General features: G+C 38.7%; 1 protein-coding gene across 3 annotated transcripts in view; it reads right to left on the reverse strand.

The window, feature by feature from the left end:
* CSMD1 (CUB and Sushi multiple domains 1) overlaps positions 1 to 23753 on the reverse strand; it is a 1238710-nt gene that overhangs the window by 175601 nt on the left and 1039356 nt on the right. For all 3 annotated transcript variants that reach the window (XM_089531085.1, XM_089531084.1, XM_089531086.1), the window contains exons 31-33: positions 20724 to 20840; positions 13501 to 13614; positions 13071 to 13166 (exon numbers count right to left, since the gene is read on the reverse strand). In XM_089531085.1, the coding sequence (XP_089387211.1) occupies positions 13071 to 13166; positions 13501 to 13614; positions 20724 to 20840 (327 nt within the window). The remainder of the gene's footprint in view (positions 1 to 13070; positions 13167 to 13500; positions 13615 to 20723; positions 20841 to 23753) is intronic.

Below are 23753 nucleotides of genomic sequence, written 5' to 3' on the forward strand. Positions count from 1 at the left end.
TTGTCTGCTGGGAAAACCCTGACCGTGGGAGATTTCTCATTTGCATTTGTTGAGTCTTCATCTTGCTATTTTTCAGTACTGGTAGCCAAACCTTGTTTACTTTAAGGGTTTCCCCTTTCCTGTTGAAATTGTCCAGGTGTTTGTGGATTTCAGTGGCTTCCCTGTGCATCCTGTCAACAAATCCAAATGAGACTAGGGAGAGACAATGATGTAGTGAAGAAAAATGGTCTGAGGATTAAGTTCGTTTTTTGTATGACTTCAAGTTGTTTCTGACTTACAGTGACCCTAACACAAAACTATCAAGATGAAAGGTGGTCAGTTGTGCATTTTAAACTTGAATCTAGTGTATCGGTTGCACTCATTCCTTGACATACCAGTTTTGGCCATGGTGCCCATGCCTTCATTATATTATGCCTGAATTAATGTAGCGTACGCTACATGGGTCTGCCTTTAGAAATTTTGTAGAAATTTCATTTGGTCAACATCCTTGCAGCCAGACTGCTGACCAGGGCTAGTTATAGGACACATAATCATCTTGTTGAAACAGACCCACTGGACTGTTTTTGTGTGCCTTCGAGTAGTTTTTTACTTATGGTAACCATAAGGCAACCTACAATGGTGTTTTCCTAGCAAAACTTGTTCCAAAGGGTTTTTGCATTGCCCTCCCATGAGGCTAAGAGTGCATGATTTGCCCAAGGTTACCCAGTGGGTTTTCATGGCCAAGCAGAAATTCAAACCCTGATCTCCAGAGTCTTAGTCCAATGCTCAAATCATCACACCATACTGGTAAGTAGACCAGAGTACCGACACCAAAAACAAATTAAGCTACTCTTGACTGGTCTGATAATTAAACCTTTCAAAAAGACAAGTGTGTCAGAAAGAAAATGACGAACGCTCCCCTCAGGATGATATAGTCTGATTTATTTGATCAGGACCACCTTTGAGTAAGAATATGCTTAATTGTAGCCAATATGTAATATACAGCAGATTAACAAAGATAAATTACTGGATTAAAAGAAAAGGAGGAGGCGGCATTCAAGTTCACTCTGTATTAAGTGGTAGAGCATGGAGATATTACAGGGCACAACACCAGAAATCAGCAAGATGGGCACCTGGCGATGGTCCAGGATTCAGAAGGGCTTGTCTTTACATCACTCTTATGAACTGTACTGAACTCTGACTGTGCGTGAAGTTATTAAATTTTCAAAGTAGCAATAAGGGGTAATCAAAAATTATGAAGTGTGATGTTGACAACTAGGTGGTAAATTTTTTAATTAGAACTTCAGGTGCCACAGGATTCTTGTTGTAACCTGCTAGCTCATCTACTTAGTTCTTTCTTCTCTGCCCTGGGTGTTACCATTTAGAATTAAGTTGCTCATCAAATTGCAAAATAGGTTATCAAGCATTACTGTGCACAGCTTTCCCTCCTTTATGAATCTTGCCTAGCAATTAACAAATCAGTGACTGGTCAACATAGAGAAAAGGCCATTTGGAAACTTTGCAACCTATTGCCAGTCAGCACAAGACTTGTCTATAGGCATATGAGGCATGGCAATATGAGGTCCATCTCATGTCTAGTGAAAAGAGGCCCTGTTAGGAGGGTTTGAAACTACCCATAGGAACCACTCAAATTCTGGGACAATGGCAAACTAGCAGCCATCACATGGGAGGCTAAGTGATACATTTGTTTTAATTACAATGTCTTCCACCTTTTTGTTCCAGATCTGACATCTTCCCCCCCCCCCAAAAAAAATGGAAGTCCACTTCATAGTGAATGACAATATTTCTGATTGTGAAGTCAATAAATGACTACCAAATATAACACATAATTTTTAGATTCTTCATGGATAATACTAACAATGTAGTTCTCTCTCTCTCTCTCTCTCTCTCTCTCTCTCTAATTTATCTCTACTGACAAGTCACCTGTATTGAGTTTAATTGGATTTACTTCTAGGTAAGTGAGTATATTTTTAATTTAAAACTACTGACAGTAAGAAAGAGAAATGAATATAAGCAGAAGTATTGCCACAAGTCACATCACCTCATAAAATGGCAGGGACAAGGGACTTACGCTCATGCCGTGTTGCTAACCTTGGCATTTAAATGTAGTAGCCTTCACAAATGGCATACAACATAACGTGTATTTCTGAGATGTACATATGTTGGGTAAAATTGTGTGTGTGTGCATGCATAACAGGTCTAAATAAGCATTGCTCACAAACGTGTGCCCTTTAAAATCATAACATAGAACAGTAATCTATATAATTGCAACGAATGTTTGTAATTCAGTGTGCTGCACTCTTTAAATCCCATTGATTAAAAAAATCAGTTCCAAGAAGAAGAAAAACAAATATAAGTTGTGGACTTCATTTGTAAGTTACTATGAAACTCAGATTTCTTAGTGCATTTTGCCCTTACTGTCTAATATTTCAGATCAAAATTATAGGCTGATGGGCAATGAATAAATATAGATTAGTGAAACTGCCTCACAATTGCACTATCTTTCTGCAGTTCCTCTGAGAAGAGGCTATGCTGATGGTAGCAGTGCTGCTGACAAGGTCTCCCATGTCAGACAGGTTTTTGCTGATGAAATGTGCCAAACAGCTACTGGGCAGCAACAGTAATGGGGAAGAGTTGACAGTAGCACAGGATCTCTTAAAGACAATACCAATGGCACCATAGCTAACATTTGCTAGTAATGTGCAGAAGGAGGAATGTGACTTTTACTATGAAAATCTTATGAAAAGACAATTCAAAATAAAACAGGAGATAGTGCCAGAAAATGAGACTCCTAGGTCAGAGGGTACTCGACAAACTACTGGGGTAGACCAGAGCCTGCTCTATAAGAGACTGACCAAGCTCTAAGATCTGCAGGGGAACGCTTTCAGTTCCACCATCATCATATTCATGTTTGGTGAAGACATGGGAGAAAATATTACCAGCGGCTGCTCCCAAGGTTTGGAACTTCTTTCACCAGGAACTCTGGTTGGCCTTCTCTCTGCTCTCTTTCTAACAACAGGTAAAGACTCTTTTTATTTAAAGAGGCACTTGGTTTTTGTGGCAGATGGAGCTTTTAATAAGGGGTTCACAAAACAGTGATACTCGATAGAGTCAACTAAAACTGCACCAAATACATCACGGGAGTTTTAGAAGCTCTACTTGCTTCCTCATCAAGCAAAGGTACCAAATCAGACGAAATAAAGAAAAAATGACAGTGTTAGAGTCACAGACTTACATTTTGTCAGGATGTGCTTTTTTGTTGTCAGTTAAGATGAAGAAGAAGCCAGTGAAGCTTCAAAAGCCTGCACAATCTATTCTGTACATTTTGCCTGTCCCTATAAAGGTAGCATTTGGATTTTGGATGTTACTGTATTATGCTGTATAACATGGCTACCTCTGGATATGTTTAAAGTGGCGTATTGTCCTTCTATTTTAATAGATTTAAATGTGTTTTTAAAGATGATTTTAACTCGCATTTTAACCTATATTTTTAAAATAGAATTTTAGTTTAATTTTGTTTTAACTTTTATACTAAGAGTTCTTTATTTGCATTATGTTTTATGTTATACAGTTGGCCCTCCTCCATATCCATCAATTCCTTAACCATAGATTCAACCATTCATGGCTTGAAATACACACACAAACACACACACACACACACACAACCCTAGTTTTGATTATGCCATTTGATGTAAGGAGCATCATTTTATTACTATGCCATTGTATTTAATGAGACTTGAGCATCCACAGATTGGTATCCATGGTCCTGGAACCAGATCCCAATGGGTATCAAGGATCCACTGTTTTAAGCTTGTAATTAAATTTGAAATGAAGTTAGATCTCATCCTGGGAGAAAGATGGAAATAATACAAATAAATAACCAGACAAAAAAGTTAGTGTTACTAGGCCTTTAGAAAGGAAGATATTGGCTTGAAACCTACTGGTTAGTACCTCAAAAATATAGACCCATTGAATGCCTTAATGAGCTGTGAGTGAACACTTAGGTAGAACTTATAGATGAAATGAGTCTACCTCAGTTAGGACTAATAACATTCAGGACTATTTTACGGTCTATTTTTGGGAAGGTTCTTAACTAGTAGAAATCTGATTGCTTGTGTTAAAATCAGAGCAACTATACAGGCTTTGTATGGCTTATGCACTCATGTCTTGTACAGCACTGGATCATTCAAAGCAATAAAGGATGCACAGTGTCATTATGGAAATTAGAGCAAATGAGTCCCTTTAAGACACAATTATACTGTAAATGTGGGGATATTTAACTTTAAGATTACAAAATGTCAATACAGTCTTTCCTAGTGAGGGGTTGCAGAAGTCAGATGCTCACTCCTGGTCTACCGACTGCTTATTATGCTTTCTGTGAAATATGGAATATAGAAAAAAAATCCACTTATCAGAAAAAGGAAGGCAACTTCTATGAAACCAGAAGAAATATATAGATTTGAAAATGGCACTGGGAGAAAAATGATTATATCAAAATCCAAACCAAGAAATCTAATCTCATACTACTTTTTTCTCAGGAATATACAATCATATTAGCTACAGCCCTCCTTTCCCTTCAATCCTCAGGCTAATTCTATAATACAATGTTGAGGAGCTAGTCTTCTTAGATGGTATCAGATGCCAGAGTGCTTTTCATAGTAATTATTCTTCATATTTCATTGCTATGAAACAAAATAGAAATCAGCCTAGTGGAAAAGTGAACATGGAAGAGGGTCAGTCTGGAATACTCGGTGATAAATAAAATGATTGATTTTACAGACCAGATTAGAGTCTTCATTCTGGAAAGTGGATGCTGTTCTCAAAGGTATTTTAACATTAGCAGACAGGCAGTCCTGGGAAATCTGTTCCTATATTTTACAAGAAGATTGAAAATCCCCAAATTGTGGTAGCATATTTATTAAATCTAATTAAATGCCACAAACTGCATGGCCTTGGCTAAATCTTTTAACGACTAGGGATTGTACTGCATTCATCTTCCAAAAATGGAAACCTGAATAGCTGCAAGGTTCTCCAGAGATAAATAAAGCAAGCTTGCTTACTTTGATTCATTTTTGAGATGCTGAGAACAGCATTGTCTGTTTCTTAAATTCAAGCCTTCCTGGCTGCCAGACAAAATAATCTAATATTCTAATGCTAAAACACACATACACAAATGCCTCAAACTACCCCCCCCCCCCAAAAAAAAATTAGCAAAAAAAATCCACTCATTGACTATTTTGCTACATGATAAAGAAATGCTTCCTCCGTCTTCTGCTCTGGAACTGTTTTAATGAGGCTCAGAAGAAGAAGTAAAAAAATAAACACAGCACAAAACATGGCACAATATCTAATCAGCTAAACGCATGAAAAGATTTATTCCCCTTGCTGAAAGACTGAACACCTTTCATTCCAACATCTAGAGTTCTCTGCATATCAAGAGCAGAAAAATGGTGTGCTGTCCATAAAATCTGTGACCATAATTCAGATTTATAATTAATTTTGTTGTATTTTGTTAAATACTATATCTTAAGCTTGATTTAGCCCAGAAGCCCTTTCTTTTTCAATGTTCCTATTCTCCTAAGGGGGGAAATGATTAAAGAAAAAACAAAGCAAAACACCTAAACTTGATGTGCCATGTGTCACTTAAACTGACAGCACAGTTTGCCTCTAAATGTAATATTGGCATAATAGAAAGGAAACCCCTGGTGACCTCAAGTGCTTGTGGAAATGTTTCATTAGCATACATTTATTACATTAGGAAATCTTTTATTTCAATAATTTTTCTGCATTTACAAAACTATTATCTTCCTAGGTGAAGCAATTTCCTACAACAACTTCCTCTGGGACAGTCCTGTCAGTGTTGATTTGGACTGCACTGTCAAGGAACGTAGGATCTTCCAAGGATCATGGGCTCCTAGGGACACTGCTGCTGCTGCTACTAGTTGTGCTTCTGCTTCTGTAACAATTCACATCAACAGTGACAATGAGGGGGCAGGAAGCTGTTACAAATTACTAAGGCCCAGCGGTCTGGAGAGGGTCTGGGATCAGATTGTGTTGTCTATTTTTTTTAAAAAAAATACTTTCTTTCTTTCTTGATAGTGTCATTATTTGTTGGTTGCTTTTGATATTTGACTGTCCCTTACTCAGGCACATTTATTTATTTGTATTTAATTATCTGAGGTCCAAAACACCCTACAAAATTATCCAGTTTGAGAACACTTTAACTGCCCAATGCTAGGGAATTCTGGGAACTGCAGTTTTGTGAGACATTTAGCCTTCTCTGTCACAGAGCTCTGGTGCCACAACAAGCTACATCTCCCAGGATTCCCTAGGACTGAGTCAGAACAGTTAAAGCTGCCTCAAACTGGATTCTTTCTGTTTTGGACCTGAATAATACACAGTGCGCCCACATCATATGCGGACGCACTATACGCAGCTTCCAGCATACACTGGAAGCCGTGCCAGAAAGGCTTCTCCTGCGCCCCGGAACGAGCCCCATTAGTTCTAATGGGGCTTAAGTTTATGCACTTTTCCCCTTATGCGGTGGGGTCCAGAACAGATCGCCACGCAAGGGAAGGGCCAACTGTACTGACTTTCCCCCAGAACTGAGACTCAGAACATATTTAAGACAGATCCAGAAGGGGAAAAAAAGGAAGAGAAGCAAACATGCAGAATCATATGCAACTGAACCACAACTGAACAGATTATAATATATACTGTATATACTCATGTATAAATCTAGAAATTTTAGTAAAAAATTTCTAACTCTTTTCAAAAAGGGAACCATGCCTTGGTGAAAGATGAGACGTTACTCTCTTCTTGGAGCACCTAAAATAAGCATCAACCCACTCTACTGTCTCATCCATCCAGCCTTTAGGGTGAGCACAAACAGTTAAGCCTGTCAATATTTTTAAAGATCTTTAGCATAATTTTCCTTTGCTTCATCCTTTACATCCTTTGTTATATGCTGCTAAGTTTTATCCTCGACTTATCCATGGGTCATATCAAAATTCATAATTTTGGCCCCAAGACCTGCCCTCAGTTTATAGATGAGGTCAGCTTATACTATGGTAAGCTATTGAATTAGACAGCAATTTAAATCACTAATGAATTCAGGAGAATCCCAAGCTATGAACACTATCCAAAATAAATTGGATAGTGCAACTAAAAACATGCTTGCCAGAGGGAAGATGATGAAGAGGAGATCCAGGTTTGCCTGGTTTCAAATTCTAGATCAGTCTAAGATTAGCGACCAAAAAGTTCACTTTCTCTTCCATCTTCACAGAATATGCCCCTGAAGAGCACTGAGAAGAGTTCAAGATACTGGAGCCTGCTAGTCTAGAACAGGGCCCAAATATCTGACTTTGTTGCCTAAAATACTAAGTAGAAAATTCACTGGGACCCACTGTAACAAGCAAATTTAAAGCGCCTGTTTGATTTTTTAAAATTATTAGTATTAATCCATACACATAAATTAAAGTTGTTGTTTAATTACTATATTTGACCTACAATATTTAATTTTTAATACTAAGGAATTTCATCATAATAATCAATTATTATTGATTGTATTTATCAATACTAACAATGTCATAATAATGAAATCTGAGCCAGTTAATCTATTTTAGTATTATTTACCAAAATGACTAGGATGCACTAGTTCCCCTTAGACCACATCCCTTTCCTTCATGCTACCTTCCCCCCTCTCCCCTTTGCAGTGGCCAGCCTGGGAAATGCCCCACATTGTAAAAAACAAATAAAAAGGAAGCCAAATATTTAGATTACGAGTGGAAAAATATTATGGAGATTTTTATATTAAGATGAAGAACAAATAGAACATTGCTTTTTGGCCATATGACATTTATTATGTAATGCCATAGGCTACCTTTGCTCTAAGAGTTGCTATAAGTGGCAGTCCCTTCACACCCCTGTGAAACAGACTGGCCAAATAACAATAAATGGCGTTTAGACAATGCATGCCCCCAAAGTGGCCAGAAGCCTCTCTGAGGCCACCTAAGGTGGTCTGAAGCCACCAGAAAATGGAGTGGATTTAATCCACTCCTGCTGGTGGCCCATTGGTGACCGCAGCAGCAGCCTGCTTCAAGAGCAAGCCGTCTGTTCACAGTTCTCCCAGAGCGATTGTGGCTGGAGCAGCTAGAGATTGCTCCTTCTTGCCCATCTGTTTCACCCCTCAGAGCTGGTTTTAGCAGTTTCTTCTTCTAAAATATAGCCTACAGTGTCTGTTGTTTGTTGGCAGTCTCCCATCCAAGTACCAACCAGGGCTTAGCTTCCAAGAACAGACAGGATGCAATGTTGTTCTGGTTCTCACACAGACATGCAAACTGTTCCTGAGTACTGAGAAATGTTTCAGAGCAGGTTTGAGCAGCAGTTGAAGGAGAGGAGTGCAAAGTCCCAATACCACTGGTGATGCATATGGAAATACACTACAGGATGTGAATTATACTAATGGATTTTAGTCTAAACAACAATAATTTTAAATGAAATACAAAAAATAACCCTCAGCCTGTTTTATATTTGTTGTTTTTTTATGTATGTGAAGTGAAGGTTGAATAGAAAACATACCAAAAGATTTGTTAAGAAACGTTCTGTGAAGAAATTATTAAGAAATCTGTTAAAACATAGTTAAGAAATCCTTGGGAAGGAGACTACTTTGGAATTTAGTTGACGGGACATTTCTTCTTTATTCAAGAATTGAAAACTTCCAGTGATTGTGGAATCAGGCAGGGAGACTGAAATTGGGGAGGTGGGCAACCTGGTGTAGACAACCGGCAGTCCCTTGTGTTTGACAACATGAGAAGCTTCTGAGGAACTGGGCAGCCTACCAAAAATGAATGTGCATTATTTTCACACTTATTGCATCTCAGTGTGAATACATTCAAATTACAGACAATAATCTCAGTCTTACATAACTCTGCCTGTAATATTATACTCGCACTATTTTACCCACATTACAGGTAGATGCTACAATGCCCAGATATTTGCCACCTTATTACCAAACTGTGGAAATGACTCAGTATATAAAGGTTTACTCTATTGTCATGTATCTTGTATGTCCCTTCCATTTGTCTTCCTTCTACCCTCATGATGACCACAGATGTACCATTAAGAAACAAAACAGGTTGTGTGTGTTTTTCTTAGATAACATTTGCTGATTAGCAAGCAGTTTCTCAATATACAGTATATGTAAACAGACTGGTATGATGGACACATGGAACTGAATTAATCTCCCTTTGCTATATGTTCATATTAAATTAGATACCCCAGGAGGGATATGAATTCAACATAAGACTTGATACAGACTTCTTGGAGATTTGGAAAGCAGCCCAATTTGCCTTGGACTGATGTATGAGTTTCCCGAATCAACTTTGATCTGAATTTGTATCTCAGACAGAAATGAATCAGTTTTTGTAAACATACAGTTTGGGTTTGGAGTTTTTCCAAATCTGAATTACTAATGAAGTTTTGAGAGGGTTCAGATTCAGTCCATATAAGAGAAGCCCTACTTTGATCCACTCAACGCCTAGATATTTTTGAATTAATTAGTACAGATTTGAAACTGATATGGGATTTTTCTGGAAACAAAACACATCTCTATTTAATAGCAAAATCATATACATGTTGATTCAGAAAATGAACTGAAAGGGATTTACTGAATTAAATGAGGCTTAGTCCCATGTAAATAGAAAAGGTAGTTCAGCCACAGTTGCAATCCTATCCTTTTATAGGGGTGATTAGACCAAGAAAATTTAAGTGTAACTTTTTTGTCTACTGCTAATTATTCAGATAGTTAGTAAACTGAAGATACTTTTGCTCCATCCCTGAATTCATATGTAAAGATGCTCATTAGTAGAATGCATTATTCAGCTCCTTGCTCTTTTTACTTTACCTGTCTGAATATTTTCTATACCATGGATGTTTATATCTACAAATTATGATGCGTGAAATTTTAATATGTATCCAGAAAACTGATTCATATAATTTTGTAGGGTCTATTTCTATGAGAATTCTTTTGCTTTTATCTTGACCTTTCATGACAGATGTCTCAGAACAAAGAATGAGTAAAAATGTCAAGCTCAATTATGTTCAGGTTTTCCTTTTCTCTACTGCTAAATTCATGAATACAGATGCTCAAGTCATGCACATGCCATTTTCATACTGGACTGCTATTTCCATTTTATTTCATTTTTGACCTGATTAAAATATGTGTATATTATATATATATTTGAAAATATACTCTATATTCAGTTCATGTTTTGAGGGACTGGTGTGGAACCAAACTTTGGGAAACAGCAGATCTTGAAGATTTTCATACCAGCACTTAAGCGCTGGTGAATCGTTGCTGAAACATTGAAGAAGCATGCATGTGTGAAAGCCTGGTGCACTTCCTCAACGTCTGGGAATCGTCAGCTCCCTCTAGCATTACTGAATCGTTTGGGGAGAGGCAATTTCCTCTGAACTAAAACTTTGCATTCAGAGGAAATTCCCTCTCCCCAAACGATTCAGTGATGCTAGAGGGGAGCCAACAGATTCCCTGACATTGAGAAAGCCCCCAGGATTTCACACACGCATGCTTCCTCAACATTTCAGCAAAGATTTACTAGAGCTTACCCCTTGGGGTTTAAATGCATTCCAGTTAAGACTTATATTCAGGAAATTCAAATTCAGTACATTCTTATTGAAGTATGAACTGCATGATTTTTTTTTATTCATTATAGAGTAAAGTAATGATGCTGTAGTCTAAGGTAAAGGTATAATAAGTAATGACACCTTTAATGATGCAGTAGTGTAATGCAATTTTTTCTTGAGGTAAACCTCGTTTAATACAAAGAAATTTATTCCAGGGCAATAAAGAACATACATAGGACTGTACAGTCGGCCCTTCTTATACATGGATTTTTTATACTCGGATTCAAGCATACACGGTTTGAAAATGTTCAAAAAAGTATAAATTTCAAATATCAAACCTTAATTTTCCATTTTTTTTATAAGGGGCACTATTTTGCTATGTCATTATATTTAATGCGACTTGAGCATACACGGATTTTGTTATCCATGGGGGATCTTGGAAGCAAACCCCAGCATATAACAAGGGTCCATCGTACTTTTATGTTTTCAATGTTTTTTAGTGTAGCTATGACTCTGGAGATGAGCGTTCTATTTCCCGTTCGGCCATGTAAACCCACTGGGTGACCTTGAGTAAGTCACGTAGAAGTTTATCACACAGGATCCTGGCACGATTGGAGAATGGTCCAAAATGGGCTGGGAAGAGAATGTGTGGGGGACGCATTTTACTGCACAAGAGGAAGTCCCTCACTCATTCTGTTACCTGCCCTTCCGTTCCCAGTCCGTCCCAGAGAAGGAGATTTTTGAGAACTGTTTTGAACCGTTCTCAAAAATCGTCCCCTCTGGGATAGATGGGGAACAGAATGGAACGAGTGAGGGACTTCTGCATGCAGTAAAATGCGTCCCCCACTTGTTCCACACTCGTTCCTGGCCCCTTCCATTCCGTTGTCCGACCGTTCCCTGAACCCCTGTGCAATAAACTTCCCTCTGAGCCCCTGAGGAAGGCAGTGGCAAATCCCCTCTGAACAAATCTTGACAAGGAAAAACCATGATGGGATCACCTGAGGGTCACCACAAATCAGAAATGGCCATGAAAGCACACAATAACAGAAACATGTATGTTCCTGTCTGCCTTTCATAAAAAGAGAATCCCAGAGCAGTATGAGGCAGCTTGAAAGACCTTAGACAGTAATTATAAAAGGGCACCATTGGCCTTTAAATCAGAACAAATCAGGCACTGATGTGTACTTTTTAAAAAAAGCATTTTAAAACTTGTTTTAAATTAAGCATTTTGAGATATAATGTTCTCAAAATGCATATTTTCAGACAAAATAGTCTGGAAATCGTATTAAGATATTTAAATTAAAATTTCATGATTTTTTTAAAAATAAAAATGAAATAGAACTGATGATTGAAAACAAATGTAAAAATCACACAAAGTGGAAATAAGCATTCATTTCAATAGATTTGTGTGCTCTGATGTTGCTGGATGTTCAGGTAGCGGAAAACCAATCAACCGAGCAGCCCAAACCCCTCATTCTTTATCTATGACATTACATATCTAAAATGATACAGAAAAAAATCAATAACAGCAGCACATGTTTTGACAAGTAGAAAAACAGCCTTCAGTTTTCAATTGCAGATTCATGATTTGCCCTATCTCTTTTCATAAATGCTTGTTAATACATTTCAGTGTCTTAAATGCAAATATATTTTTCTAGTTTAGATCAGAATCAAAACAGTTATTATGATCCGCAGATCCAATAAAAATCAAGCATAAAATAAAAAGGGAAAGACATGAAATAGAGATAAAAGTATACAATAAAACATATACAGTAGTTTTATATCTATTTGATGTTGGCCCTTTCAACTTTATGATTGTTTTTTTTAAAATTGGATCTGGGGATCGTAATAAATATTTTGATTGATTCTTCTAGTTTTAAACATTTCTAATTACTAGTTTACTATTTTTTGTTACTTACCTGAAAACATGAAAATAGATTTTAAAATCTGTGAAACCTAGACTACTTTTAATTTGATATCTTGTTTCTGAGACATTAGGACATATCATTCATTGGTTTCAGAAAAGGTGATTTTTTTACAAATATCAGTGTGGGTGACAAGGATTTATCCATGCAGGTTTCCATGTTCCCTGGCTTTTTGTATACATTGTTTGCATAATACAGTAACGTCCTTTCTGATGGCTTCATTATAACAGATGTGAATGCTGAACTTAAGGATTTCAACAAACAAGTTAAGAATTTTTGACACACGATACCAGGTTCCCCCAAAAGATCATATATCTAACATCAGATCTAAAATAGTACCATCTAAGATGGAAAAGATTATGTCAACTTTTTGATAATAATACCATGAATCATATAGAATCATCCTAAAAGATGAGGTACATCTCCCAACCCTACCTAGAACAACAATTGAGTAGGGTGGAAAGAAGCTCATGTGCAAAATACAAGAAAATAAAAATGTACCTTGATAGACAAAATGGAAGCCTCTGGCAGATGCTCCACTCTTGGCACTAAACCTCAAAAGGATCTGATTTGATGTGGCTAAAGGCAGGGTCTCTCCTAGATATTAGATTTTTTAAAAAGTAAATACAAACAAAACAAAATTATCTATCAGTTTTATCTAGATGAAGATGGCATTTCTTGCAGTGACTAAGAAACAATTGTTATTGAACATACATGAAGAATATAAATATTTGTTATAATTTGTTGAAGGTGTGAATAATATCTATCTAATGTTATTATAAATGACCACTTTTAGTTCAAAAATCAAAATTGGATAATATTTGGTATAGCTATTAAATTGACAAATAAAACACTTAATATGCATGCTTCTGATAACCAAGCTTTCCATAAAAATCCAGATAGGTTTTTACTTTTATAGAATATTGTATACCTGAGTGAGATCCAGAAAGTGAACTCAGAAGTCTAGCCTGTGGATGCTCCCCGTCAAATAACTCTACAACATCATTTAAAGCTGTTTGGAAATAGGCAAATTGTCCAAATACAACTGTAAAAGACAATAAAATAAGAAAGCAAATATTTATTCAATGTCAACCAAGGAACAATAACCCCATATTTTCTGGATTCTTCAAAGATAAAAACATTTGGTTGTGTTCAATTATTGCATCCTTTATTATAATCCTAGTTGTCCATGGTTTCTTGGTCTCACAATATTGACAATGAATGTGGTGGCCAAAAAATAAAAAAATAAAAATTCCCTGCACCAACATTTCTAGAATGTTAGTGACATAATATTATACAAAGCCTAAAATAGACAACCATTTTTCACTGTTTCAATATAAAATAAAAGAAGTAAGGGAAGAAAAAGAAGTCTAGCAGCATCATTAAGATAAGATGATTTATTCATAACGTATCAGGCCCTTCATAAATATTACCACACAGGTGGTTGCTGACATAGTGATTTGTATGTTGGCCCCTGAAATAATAAAAATGCAGTCCTCATGACCATAACATAACAACTGTGATCAATGCGGAGACCACTGCAATGCTTGTTGTGGGCCCACAATATTCTAGGGAGCTCAGAGTTCAGGGCAGGTCCATTGTGCACTCCTCCAGGATGTGAGGAGACCTGGGATGCAGAAAGGAAATAACACAATGACTTTATTAATGCCAACAGGTCAGGTCAGCCTTTTTCTTTTCTTCTCCTCAGTGAAGGGAGAGGGAGATGATCAATGGTTTTGCTGGTCATTTGGCCTTTTGGGCTGGCAACTGAGCAGCTCAGCCATGGAGTGGCCTGTAATGCAAATGATGGCTATTGGAGTGTGCGGTGTGTGTGATCCCTTTTGAGGTGACATCAAGAGAGACAACAGCAGGCTACAAAGCAAGAAGAGTAAGTACAGCAACCTTCTGTTAAAGGTTTCTAGTACAACTAACTAGCCCAAGCTGGGCATACGGCTACATTTTAACCTAACCTTATGGAGGATGCATAATACTTGAGCTGGATCTTTCAGTTTAGTTTGCCTGGGAGGCCGGCGCTATAAACCACAAGAGACCGTGTTGGAAGAAAGGCCACAACTTTATTAACATCATCAAACCAGAACAGTAGGGTTGGCACAAAGCATAAATAAGGTCAGGATCTGAAGCATCGGCTAACCCCATGGTTAATCTAAAAGCATCATGCCTGGTGACCGCCAGGTGTTGGGATGACCTAGGGGCTAAGGAACGCCAACCGGCCGCCATAACACCAGCCGCTCTCTAGTTCTCAAAGCCCCTAGTCACCTGGAGGCATAACCAAGTTGTGGCCCCCGCAATGGCCACAACGCAAGCCCTGCTCGCCCCTGGGTCCCTATTGACTTCCAAACCAGTGTTCCATAGCCCTGGTATCCAAACCAACCAGATCTTGGCCTATGCTGCCGCCCCAAGTTGTGACAGAAAACCCCAAACACCCAAGCGGAGGGTGGGTGGAAGAGCCGAGCGGCAAATGGCTGCGGGGCCTGGCCGCATGGCCCTTATATAGGCCAAGACCCCGCCTCCTCTCCAGATGGTGAGGCTCCTCCTCCAGAGCAGCCCAGCCAATGGGCTGCCTTGGAGGACCAGAACCCAACCATAAAGACTTCCTCTGCCCGTACTAGAGCGGAAGGGGAGGGCCCTTCTGCCCTGCGTCACCAATGAGGGTGGAGGGAGGCCCCAACCCGGAAGTTGGGGCCAGGGAGCCGTGCCAGCTCCCTGCAGCAAAGCGGCCAGCCGGCGCAGTCGGGCAGCCGCTTTTTCCATTTCAATTTGAAGGTAGCGGTGGTCACAGCATGGAATCTATGGTGAAGGATAAGATAGGCAAGGAATTGATGGGGGACAGGGATGTTGCATTTTTCAGCATCCCTCTGTGAAGAACCTGACAGTTAACTTTGGAGAGTGGCGTCTAATGGATGTTGTATCTCAGAGTCAGGTGGAGCAGCTGTTCTTGTGGCAGGAAAGCCATGGCAGAGGAATTTTGGACTATCGGTAGGATGAAGCTGCCTAAGCAACCAGGATGTCTCAGCACCAGGACCTAATATGTGTCCCTAATTAACCCCATCACTTGTGTGGCACATTATTACTCCTAATCTGTGCACAAACAAATACAATTCCATGGCATCAGTTGATTCACCTGCATTTGTTCATTGAGACTGCATCTGCACTGCAGAAATAATCCAGTTTGACACCACTTTAACTATCATGGCTTAATGCTGTGGTGTTCTGGGAATTATAGTTTTGTGAGACATTGAGTGTTTTCTGTCAGAGAGCTCTGTGCAGTTAAAGTTGTGTCAAACTGGATTATTTCTGCAGTGCAGATGCAGCCGAAGTCCCCAGAAAAATACTGGAAAGCTGGAAAATTACAAAACCACTTGTATAAATAGTAGTTCCTCCCCCCCCCCCCCCCACCCCCTGAAGACTGGCTCTACTCAGATCTGCCTGCTCTGTGCCTGAAGGTTTGATTTGACTTTGATGGAAGGGGAGAGGTGGCATAGTGATTCATTTTAAAATGCTCAAATCAAAACCCTTCCTGAAGAGAAGGAATAACATGAACTATATTTAATGGAGTCTCCCAAGCCAAATATTGGAGCTTTGTTTCAGCCAGCAGATGCAACAGTACAGGCAGGGTTAAGCAGATTTGATCACTGCAGTGACAACACTTCTATCAGAAACAATACACATCAGGAGAAAATAGCACAGGGATCACTGCCTTCTAAGGAACAATACTGTGCTTTCAGGAAAGGCAAGCAGTCACTTTATATATTGTTTTTTTTTTTCTATCTCTAGATAGAGACTGGTAGGCAAACAGTTTTTAAAACATAATTAGAACAGAAATATTATTTCCTGTGCAGAAAAAAACCTGTAATTGGGGACTTATTCTGTGCAATATTCACTCACATATTGTTTTTTTCAGAGGGTTATTTTTCTCCACAAAGGAATAATAATCATGCAAAATAATCCTAAATAACTCTGAATACTCCATGTTTTCTTTTTTAAATGTCCCAATGAGCCAATCTTTTTCCCAAGTTTTTTATGACCTCTACAGATGTCATTAAAGGGAAACATAGGAAAAGCTAATACAAATGATACTTTGGTTCATATTTTATTCCTGGTCTAAAGTTATCAAAACTAGTGAAGAATAAAGCAATGTCTCCCTTGATGCACAATGAAGTTAATAAAATAAAATAAATGAATCATTGAAATATATTATCTGATTAAATTTAATTAATTCCAACATTGACAGTGTTGCATTTACCTAGTGTGAAATTATATTTGTTCATTCTTAAGAGAGAGAAGGGAAAAAAACTCCAATGTGTTTAAAAAATTGCTTATTTCTAAACTGAAACAAAAATGTATAATTGTATGATCAGTTCAGCCAGCCATTTCTTCCCTATTTCTTTCTCAAAGAGAAGAATGCTATTTAAATATAGCTTTTTGGTTGCATTTTTCCATTTAAAAAAAAAAGAAAACAAGGGATCTAAATCCTTGATTTTCTTCTTCTTGCAAAGCAGTCTGGAAAATCACATTATTTTTCCTTGAGGAGAGGATTTCATGCAGTTTTGTACATGTATTCATATTTGCAAAGTAATGTTTTGTGCCACTTATGCAAATGATTTTTGTACAAATTACAATTGCTCTCTCTTATAGTCTTCCAGAAAGTATATGCATTGGGTGGGTTGTTCACATCTTTTTGATCAATAACCATGTCCTTTTTTACTTGGCAAAGGTGACAGAGACTAATTTCACCTGGAAATTCTGTGCAGAAATTGTGGGGAGATAGTCAAGAAAAAAGGGCTCATCCTTTTGTTCTTACACAGGAGGCAAAGAACCTCACTCACTGTTGGTAGATTTTCAAGTATATCAAGATACATTTTTCCCATCAAGAGTGGGGGGAAAAGAAGCATATGCTTTACATCACTAAAAGGAATACTTATTGCAAACAGAGAAACACTTCTTTTTAGAATGAAGATGTGATGCAAAACTTGTTTAGTGTCTTTGTTAGAAACCCTGATGTATTTCCATGTACAATGGAAATGTCCATGGCCTGGGTGGCAAATATCCACACAGCAGATGAAAATTTTGCAACAGAATATAAAATCAACACAAACAGAGGAAATGTCTAAATTCAATTCCTAGCCCCAGCTTGATTTTACCCAATGAAACATCAGTAATTATTGAAGTACCTTTCACCAATAAATTCAATGAGTCAACTCTAGTTGATACTAACAATTGGATTTAGGTCAAAAGCCCTAATTCCCACTAAAGTCACTATCAAACTATTGATTTCATCCCGTTTAGGAATACAGTGCGTCCTCGCCTTACACGGGGATCCGTTCCGCTCGTGCACGGTGGCTGTGGCGGCGCGGCAGCGCGCAGGGTGCAACGGCCGCGCGCGCCGCCCCTTCCGCCCCGCGCGTGCCCTGCGCATCCCCCGCGGCTTGAGCGCGTATGCTCAAGCCGCGTATGGTGCGCCCGCGTATGGCACGGGCACGCTGTAAAATGGGGAGGAGGCAGAGATTACTCCTACAACTCTAGCACCTACCATTTATGGCTTGAACTCAATAGCAGGGTGAATTGCTATGCTTGCTGTTAGCAATGAATATGAAACCATTTGGTATGATGATAGGTTTGATGTGATCACAGTGGAAACCTTTAAAGGACCCAATAACGCCCCTAGATTGTATGTTTGAGACCATTGGCCTTCCCTGAATAGAGAGGTCAAGTAAAGCAAAATAACGGGAGCCTGCTAGTCTAGGCATGCTGGTGTAAGATACATTTTGAACTTCAGACTCCTTCTTGGAAGAACATCAAGACTCAATTAAACAAAAGCATATATGTTAATATGCTGTTTTCTAAGCAACAACTTTGCCCATTAAAAACACCAGAAGGTCGCATTACATACTGTGGGTCATGTAAAGGAATATTTTTTGTTCATTGAAATTAATCACCTCTAGCCAAATACCAGGTTGGGAGGGGACATTCCAATTTCACCAGACCTATGTCCAACCACTGACAATTTAATGTTTTCAATTCATTAATAGATTTTGCTGTTATATTATTTCTTCTTAATGAGACAGATATGAGTACAATTGATGCCATGTGCTGGTTTGAGGCCATAGAAAAGAAAATGCTCCTTGCATTTCTTTTTAAAGAGTGGGCCCTCCTCCAGAAAAGTTAGTATTTCACATGTGGAAATGGTTTGTGTTTGCTAAAGCCAATGCCAATATTTTACAAGCAGTACAAGATATGAGACTGATAAAGTGGCATTGGCCTAATGTGTAATTGATTTGGTCAGCAATTTTGGCAAGACATGATTGGAGAGGAGAAGGTGACCCTATTGATCTAGACTGTGCAAGGTGGAAAGTAAACCAGCAAGTAGATTTGGAACATTACCTGGTACACCCCTCTGTTCTTGATAAGAAAGGGGAAATTTTCAGGGAGGATGGTACTGACTAATCAGTAAAGGACAACACAGTATTCTAGAGTATCTGTAAGCCTTATCATGTGGCCTGATGGGGGAAAGGAACTAAGAAGAGGCTGGATCCTTTTTGTGGCAGACTAGTGCAGAGAGTGAAATCTTGGTCAATAATCAGGGAGCACCCACAGACACCTTTTTTGTGAAAGGGAGTTCTTCAGACTTCCCATTGGGTCATGGGAATAAGAAAGGAAATAACCTTTAGGACTGGATTTGATTGGCTTTCTTTTGGGGTGGGGGCTCAATGCTTAGATAAACTAGATTGATTAGTTTGTGTCCAGGATCCGAGGTGGCTTGCCCTTTCCATGCAAGAGAGGAAGTAAGATCATACCTGCTTCAGCATATACCACATTAAGCAACTCTGCTACAGATCAGAATTAAATAGTTGATGAAATGGCCCTTAGTTTATCCATACATTTTGTGTGTCTCTTTGTTCTAACGGGGTAGGCAAATGGAATTCCACACAAGATTTTCTTCTCTGTGGCAATTATAACCAGTCATGGGTAACCTGTAACAATATACTGCAGTGTATCCTCACACCCTAACAAAACTGTTCCTTTTATAGGTTTCAGCCGTGATTTGATCAGTCTCCAGGATACTCTATTTCATTATTCCTCTACCCACACACCCAATTCATTTTACTGAACAGAACATTTTGTGAAGGGGTGGGTGTCCTGTATATGTTTTTGATTTTAAAGGTTGTTTGTATTGCTGCAAGCCATTCTGCCAAAGCATGCCAATACTTCACATCTCTTGTTTCTCAGATGCCTGGTTTTGTCAGCTGTCAGCAGTCATTCTCTAAATTTTGTGTTATAAGGTGTGATTAAAAATCCATTCAGCAAAATTATAATTCCAGATCAATTACACTCAATGGCAGGAGGATACAGAAAATGTTTGCACAATATGGTAGCAGCAAAAGTAATCCATTTAGTTTGTGCTACAGCATGTTTGGTGGTAAAAATATTTACTAAAGTGGCCTGTGTCATTCACAATCTAGGGACAGTTGTGTGACATGGGCATGATTCTTCTGTGTTCCAAATATTATGTAATTTCCAGTTTTTTCACCACCTTCTGTATTTTATTAAATTCTGGAAAAAATACTCAGGCCAGAATCCATACAACTACTATATATGTGCCAAACAAGAGAGTTTTAACAATTTTTATTTGAGCTCCAGATCATCCACACATGTCAAATGTCACTTTTGAAAGGTGTACTCGAGATTGCTAGATGGCATTTAGAATTACTCTTTAAAGAAATGAAGACATCAGCCCTTTGAGCTGATACTACTAGTTACATAAATCTCCAAATTAGCCATGCATTTTAATTCATAATATATTTTGAGGAAGGGTGTGTTGGGGAGAGTGGTAGTCTGCTATATCATGTATGAATAAAGACAAATGGATTATTATTCCTAAATGATACCTCAGGTTACCATTTACATTTCATGATATTCTCGGATAATTAGTATCTGCTTTAGTGAATAGTCCTCTGTTGATTGCCTTGGAAAGTGTAAAACACTGAAATAATTCTAGCAAAATATCATTGTAGAGCAGAATCTGTATTGTATTAAATAACGACAAGCACAGATATTTCTGGTTTTGTTGAATATAGACAATAAAATCAGTTTCAAAAGAATTAATGAACTCCACATGCCAGTACTAAAACTTACCAAATTCCTTAGGAACAGTAATTGAGTACTGACACGTCTGACCAACAGTGTAGTTTTGAGGATAATTTGGTGATAAAACCACTCCTTCTGATCCAGTATACTGGCCCCCACAGGGAGCTGGAAAAAAACAGAGAAAGTATAAACATTTAATGATGAGAGGAGTATTATTAAACAGTAATAAAAAGACTGGATCTCAAAGGAAGTATCTTTTTGTGGAGCTTAAATTTTATTTTCCAAAAGTTGACTGTTTGTCTACCAGAGCCCACAAGGCCAGGAGGAATGGCCTCTAACTGCATGAATGTCCCTCCATACCATTTGAACTGGAAACAAAAACAACAACATCTGGACAAAATGTAGACTCTAACTGTGACTCTAATATGGCCAATTTTTATGTCTCCCGTACAATTTCTAACAACTTTGCTGGATTAGGAAGTCAGTGTAGCTTCAAAAGCGTTCATTCTGTATTTTGTGCATTTTGTTTGGTCCAATAAAGGTAGTGCCATTTTGTGAATTTTGGATATTACTGTATTATGTAATAAAATACGTAATTCTTCACATATAGTTTAACCATAGAACAATCATATATATACTTTACTCCAAAATAACCTCCAGTGTACTCAATGGACCTTCTCTCCAGAAAGCGTGACTACGATTGCATCCCTAATATTTATTGAGAATATACTGGTAGTAAAAGCACTAGATGCATTCTTCTTGTTGTTGTTAACTGCCTTTGAGTCAGTCTTGACTCATGGTAACTCTGTGGATGAGACATCTCCAAGACTGCCTGCCCTCCACTATACTGCTTAGTTCCTGCAAACTCATATTTGTGACCTCCTTCATAAAGTCCATCCATCTAGCATGCTGCTTTCCTCTCATTCTATTTCCCCTCCATGTTTCCAAGCATGATTGTCTTTTCTAATGAGTGATGTTTTCTCCTGAAGTGGCCAAAGTATGACAACCTCAGTTTAATCATCTTGGCTTCCATGCAGATTTCAAGTTTGACTGTTCTAGGGCCCATTTGTTTGTTTGTGTTTGTTTGTTTTGGTTGGCCACAGTATCCTCAATACTCTTCTCCAGCACCACATTTCAAATGAATTGATTTTTTTCCTATCCACTTATTTAACTGTCTAGCTCTCACATCCATACATAGTGATGGGAAATACAATGGCTTGTATGACTAACTTTCATGCTCAGCTGTGAATCTTTGTTCTATAGAATTTTTTCTAGTTCTTTCATGGCAGCCTTCCCTATTCTTAGTCTTCTTGTTTCCTGACTGCAGTCCCCATTCTGATCAATGTTTGATCGAAGGTATGGGAACCGTATATACTCATGTACAAGTCAAGAAATTTAGGTCAGAAAAAATGACTCAAAAAACCTGGGTTGACTTATACACAGGTAAATACAGCAACTGATCCGAGCCTCTCCCTGGCTGGACTTTTTCCCCAAGGAAGGAGTATTTTATTTTATTATTTTAAAATTTCATTTCATTTATGTGCCTCCTCAAAATAGAACCCAAGGTTCTAAAAAGAATCCATTAAATCCTAACAATACAAAATTATTTTTTATAAAAATCACCACATTAAAACTATACAAAATCATTTTAAATTGCGTAAGTAATTAATTTGTGAAATAAGGATAAAATGAAAGCAAAAATTACAAAATGTTTTATTTAAATCCATGACTGATCATGCACAAAGAAGGATGGTTTGCATTACTAAATTTCTCCACATGATTATTCTGAGAAAGAGGACGACAAATTAAAAGACAGATTTCTGACATAGAGCAAATAACTTCAATGCTACCAAGACATCCATCAGCTGTCATCTGCAAATAAGGATAATTTCAATATGATCAACTCAAATTTTCTCAGAGTCAAAAGGCTTGAGAATTTTTGTTAATACACAGTCCAGGCAGTTTTAATCATCTGTAAATCCCATCAATTTCAAAACAAAAGATTTGAACAAGATTTGACCATATGATTATTAGGGTCATTGGAATCAATGGGATTTTGCAAGGCAAAAATTGGGTTATGTTGCATTTATATGACAGTCAAAAATTCATATTCTAATTAGCAATGAAACATTGATATAATTCAGTGTTAAGCTTTTAATTTTCTAAAAGATCTTGACATTAAAAATAATAAAATAAAACACATTTAACCTTGGGTTCTTCCTCTGCTGTCCAAAGCTTTTTAATCCAGTGAAGGCTTATTGCCTCAGAAGCTAGCTCAAATAAACACAGGAGACCAAATTGGAAGAAAGGCCACAACTTTATTAAGCAAACCATTGGAAGGGTTGGCATAAAGCATAAGGTCAGGATCTGAAGATATCAAACAACCCCATGTCTGTCTGATATCAAAACCTGGTACCCACCAGGCATTGGGATGACCTAGGGGCTAATGAACACCGCTTGACCGCACCACTGCCGTGTGTTCACATATTCTCTAAGCCCCTGGTCACCGGGAGGCGTCCTTGCGTTATGGCCCCCGCAATGGCCATACGCCTGCCCAATTTGCCCCCGGGTCCCTACGGACTCCCAAACCAGAGCTCCGTAGCCCTGGTACCCAACCGTGCAGATCCTGGCCTATGCTGCCGCCCCATAGTTGTGACAGCAACCCACAAAGAAAGCGGTGGGTGGGTGGGAGAAGCACACAGCCGTCTGCTCCCTTCCAGCTTGGCTCCTTCCACGCTGGAGCCAAGCGCCGACTGAGGGCCGGAGCCGTCCGCGCGGCCTTAAATAGGCCCCGGCTCCGCCCCCAGATCACCTGATCCGGGAGACTCCTCCTCCAGGGCAGCTAGCCAATGAGCTGCCCTGGAGGACCGGAACTCCCGTACCATAGAGCCCGGCCCCCAGAGCGTCGTGGGGCGGGAGCAGCATACTTCCGCCCCACACACCAATCAGGGGCCGGTGCGAGCCCCAGAGGCATCTGGGGCTTGTAGTTCGCGCCGCATCTAGCGGCAAAGCGGCCTGCCTGCCGAGCCAGGCGGCCGCTTTTTGCCTCAGAAGCTAGCTCAAATAAACACAGGAGAC

This window comes from Sceloporus occidentalis, unplaced genomic scaffold (genome assembly GCF_023333645.1).
Source record: "Sceloporus occidentalis isolate IW3139 unplaced genomic scaffold, rSceOcc1.0.p SCAF_6, whole genome shotgun sequence".
In the NCBI taxonomy this organism is placed as follows: domain Eukaryota; kingdom Metazoa; phylum Chordata; class Lepidosauria; order Squamata; family Phrynosomatidae; genus Sceloporus; species Sceloporus occidentalis.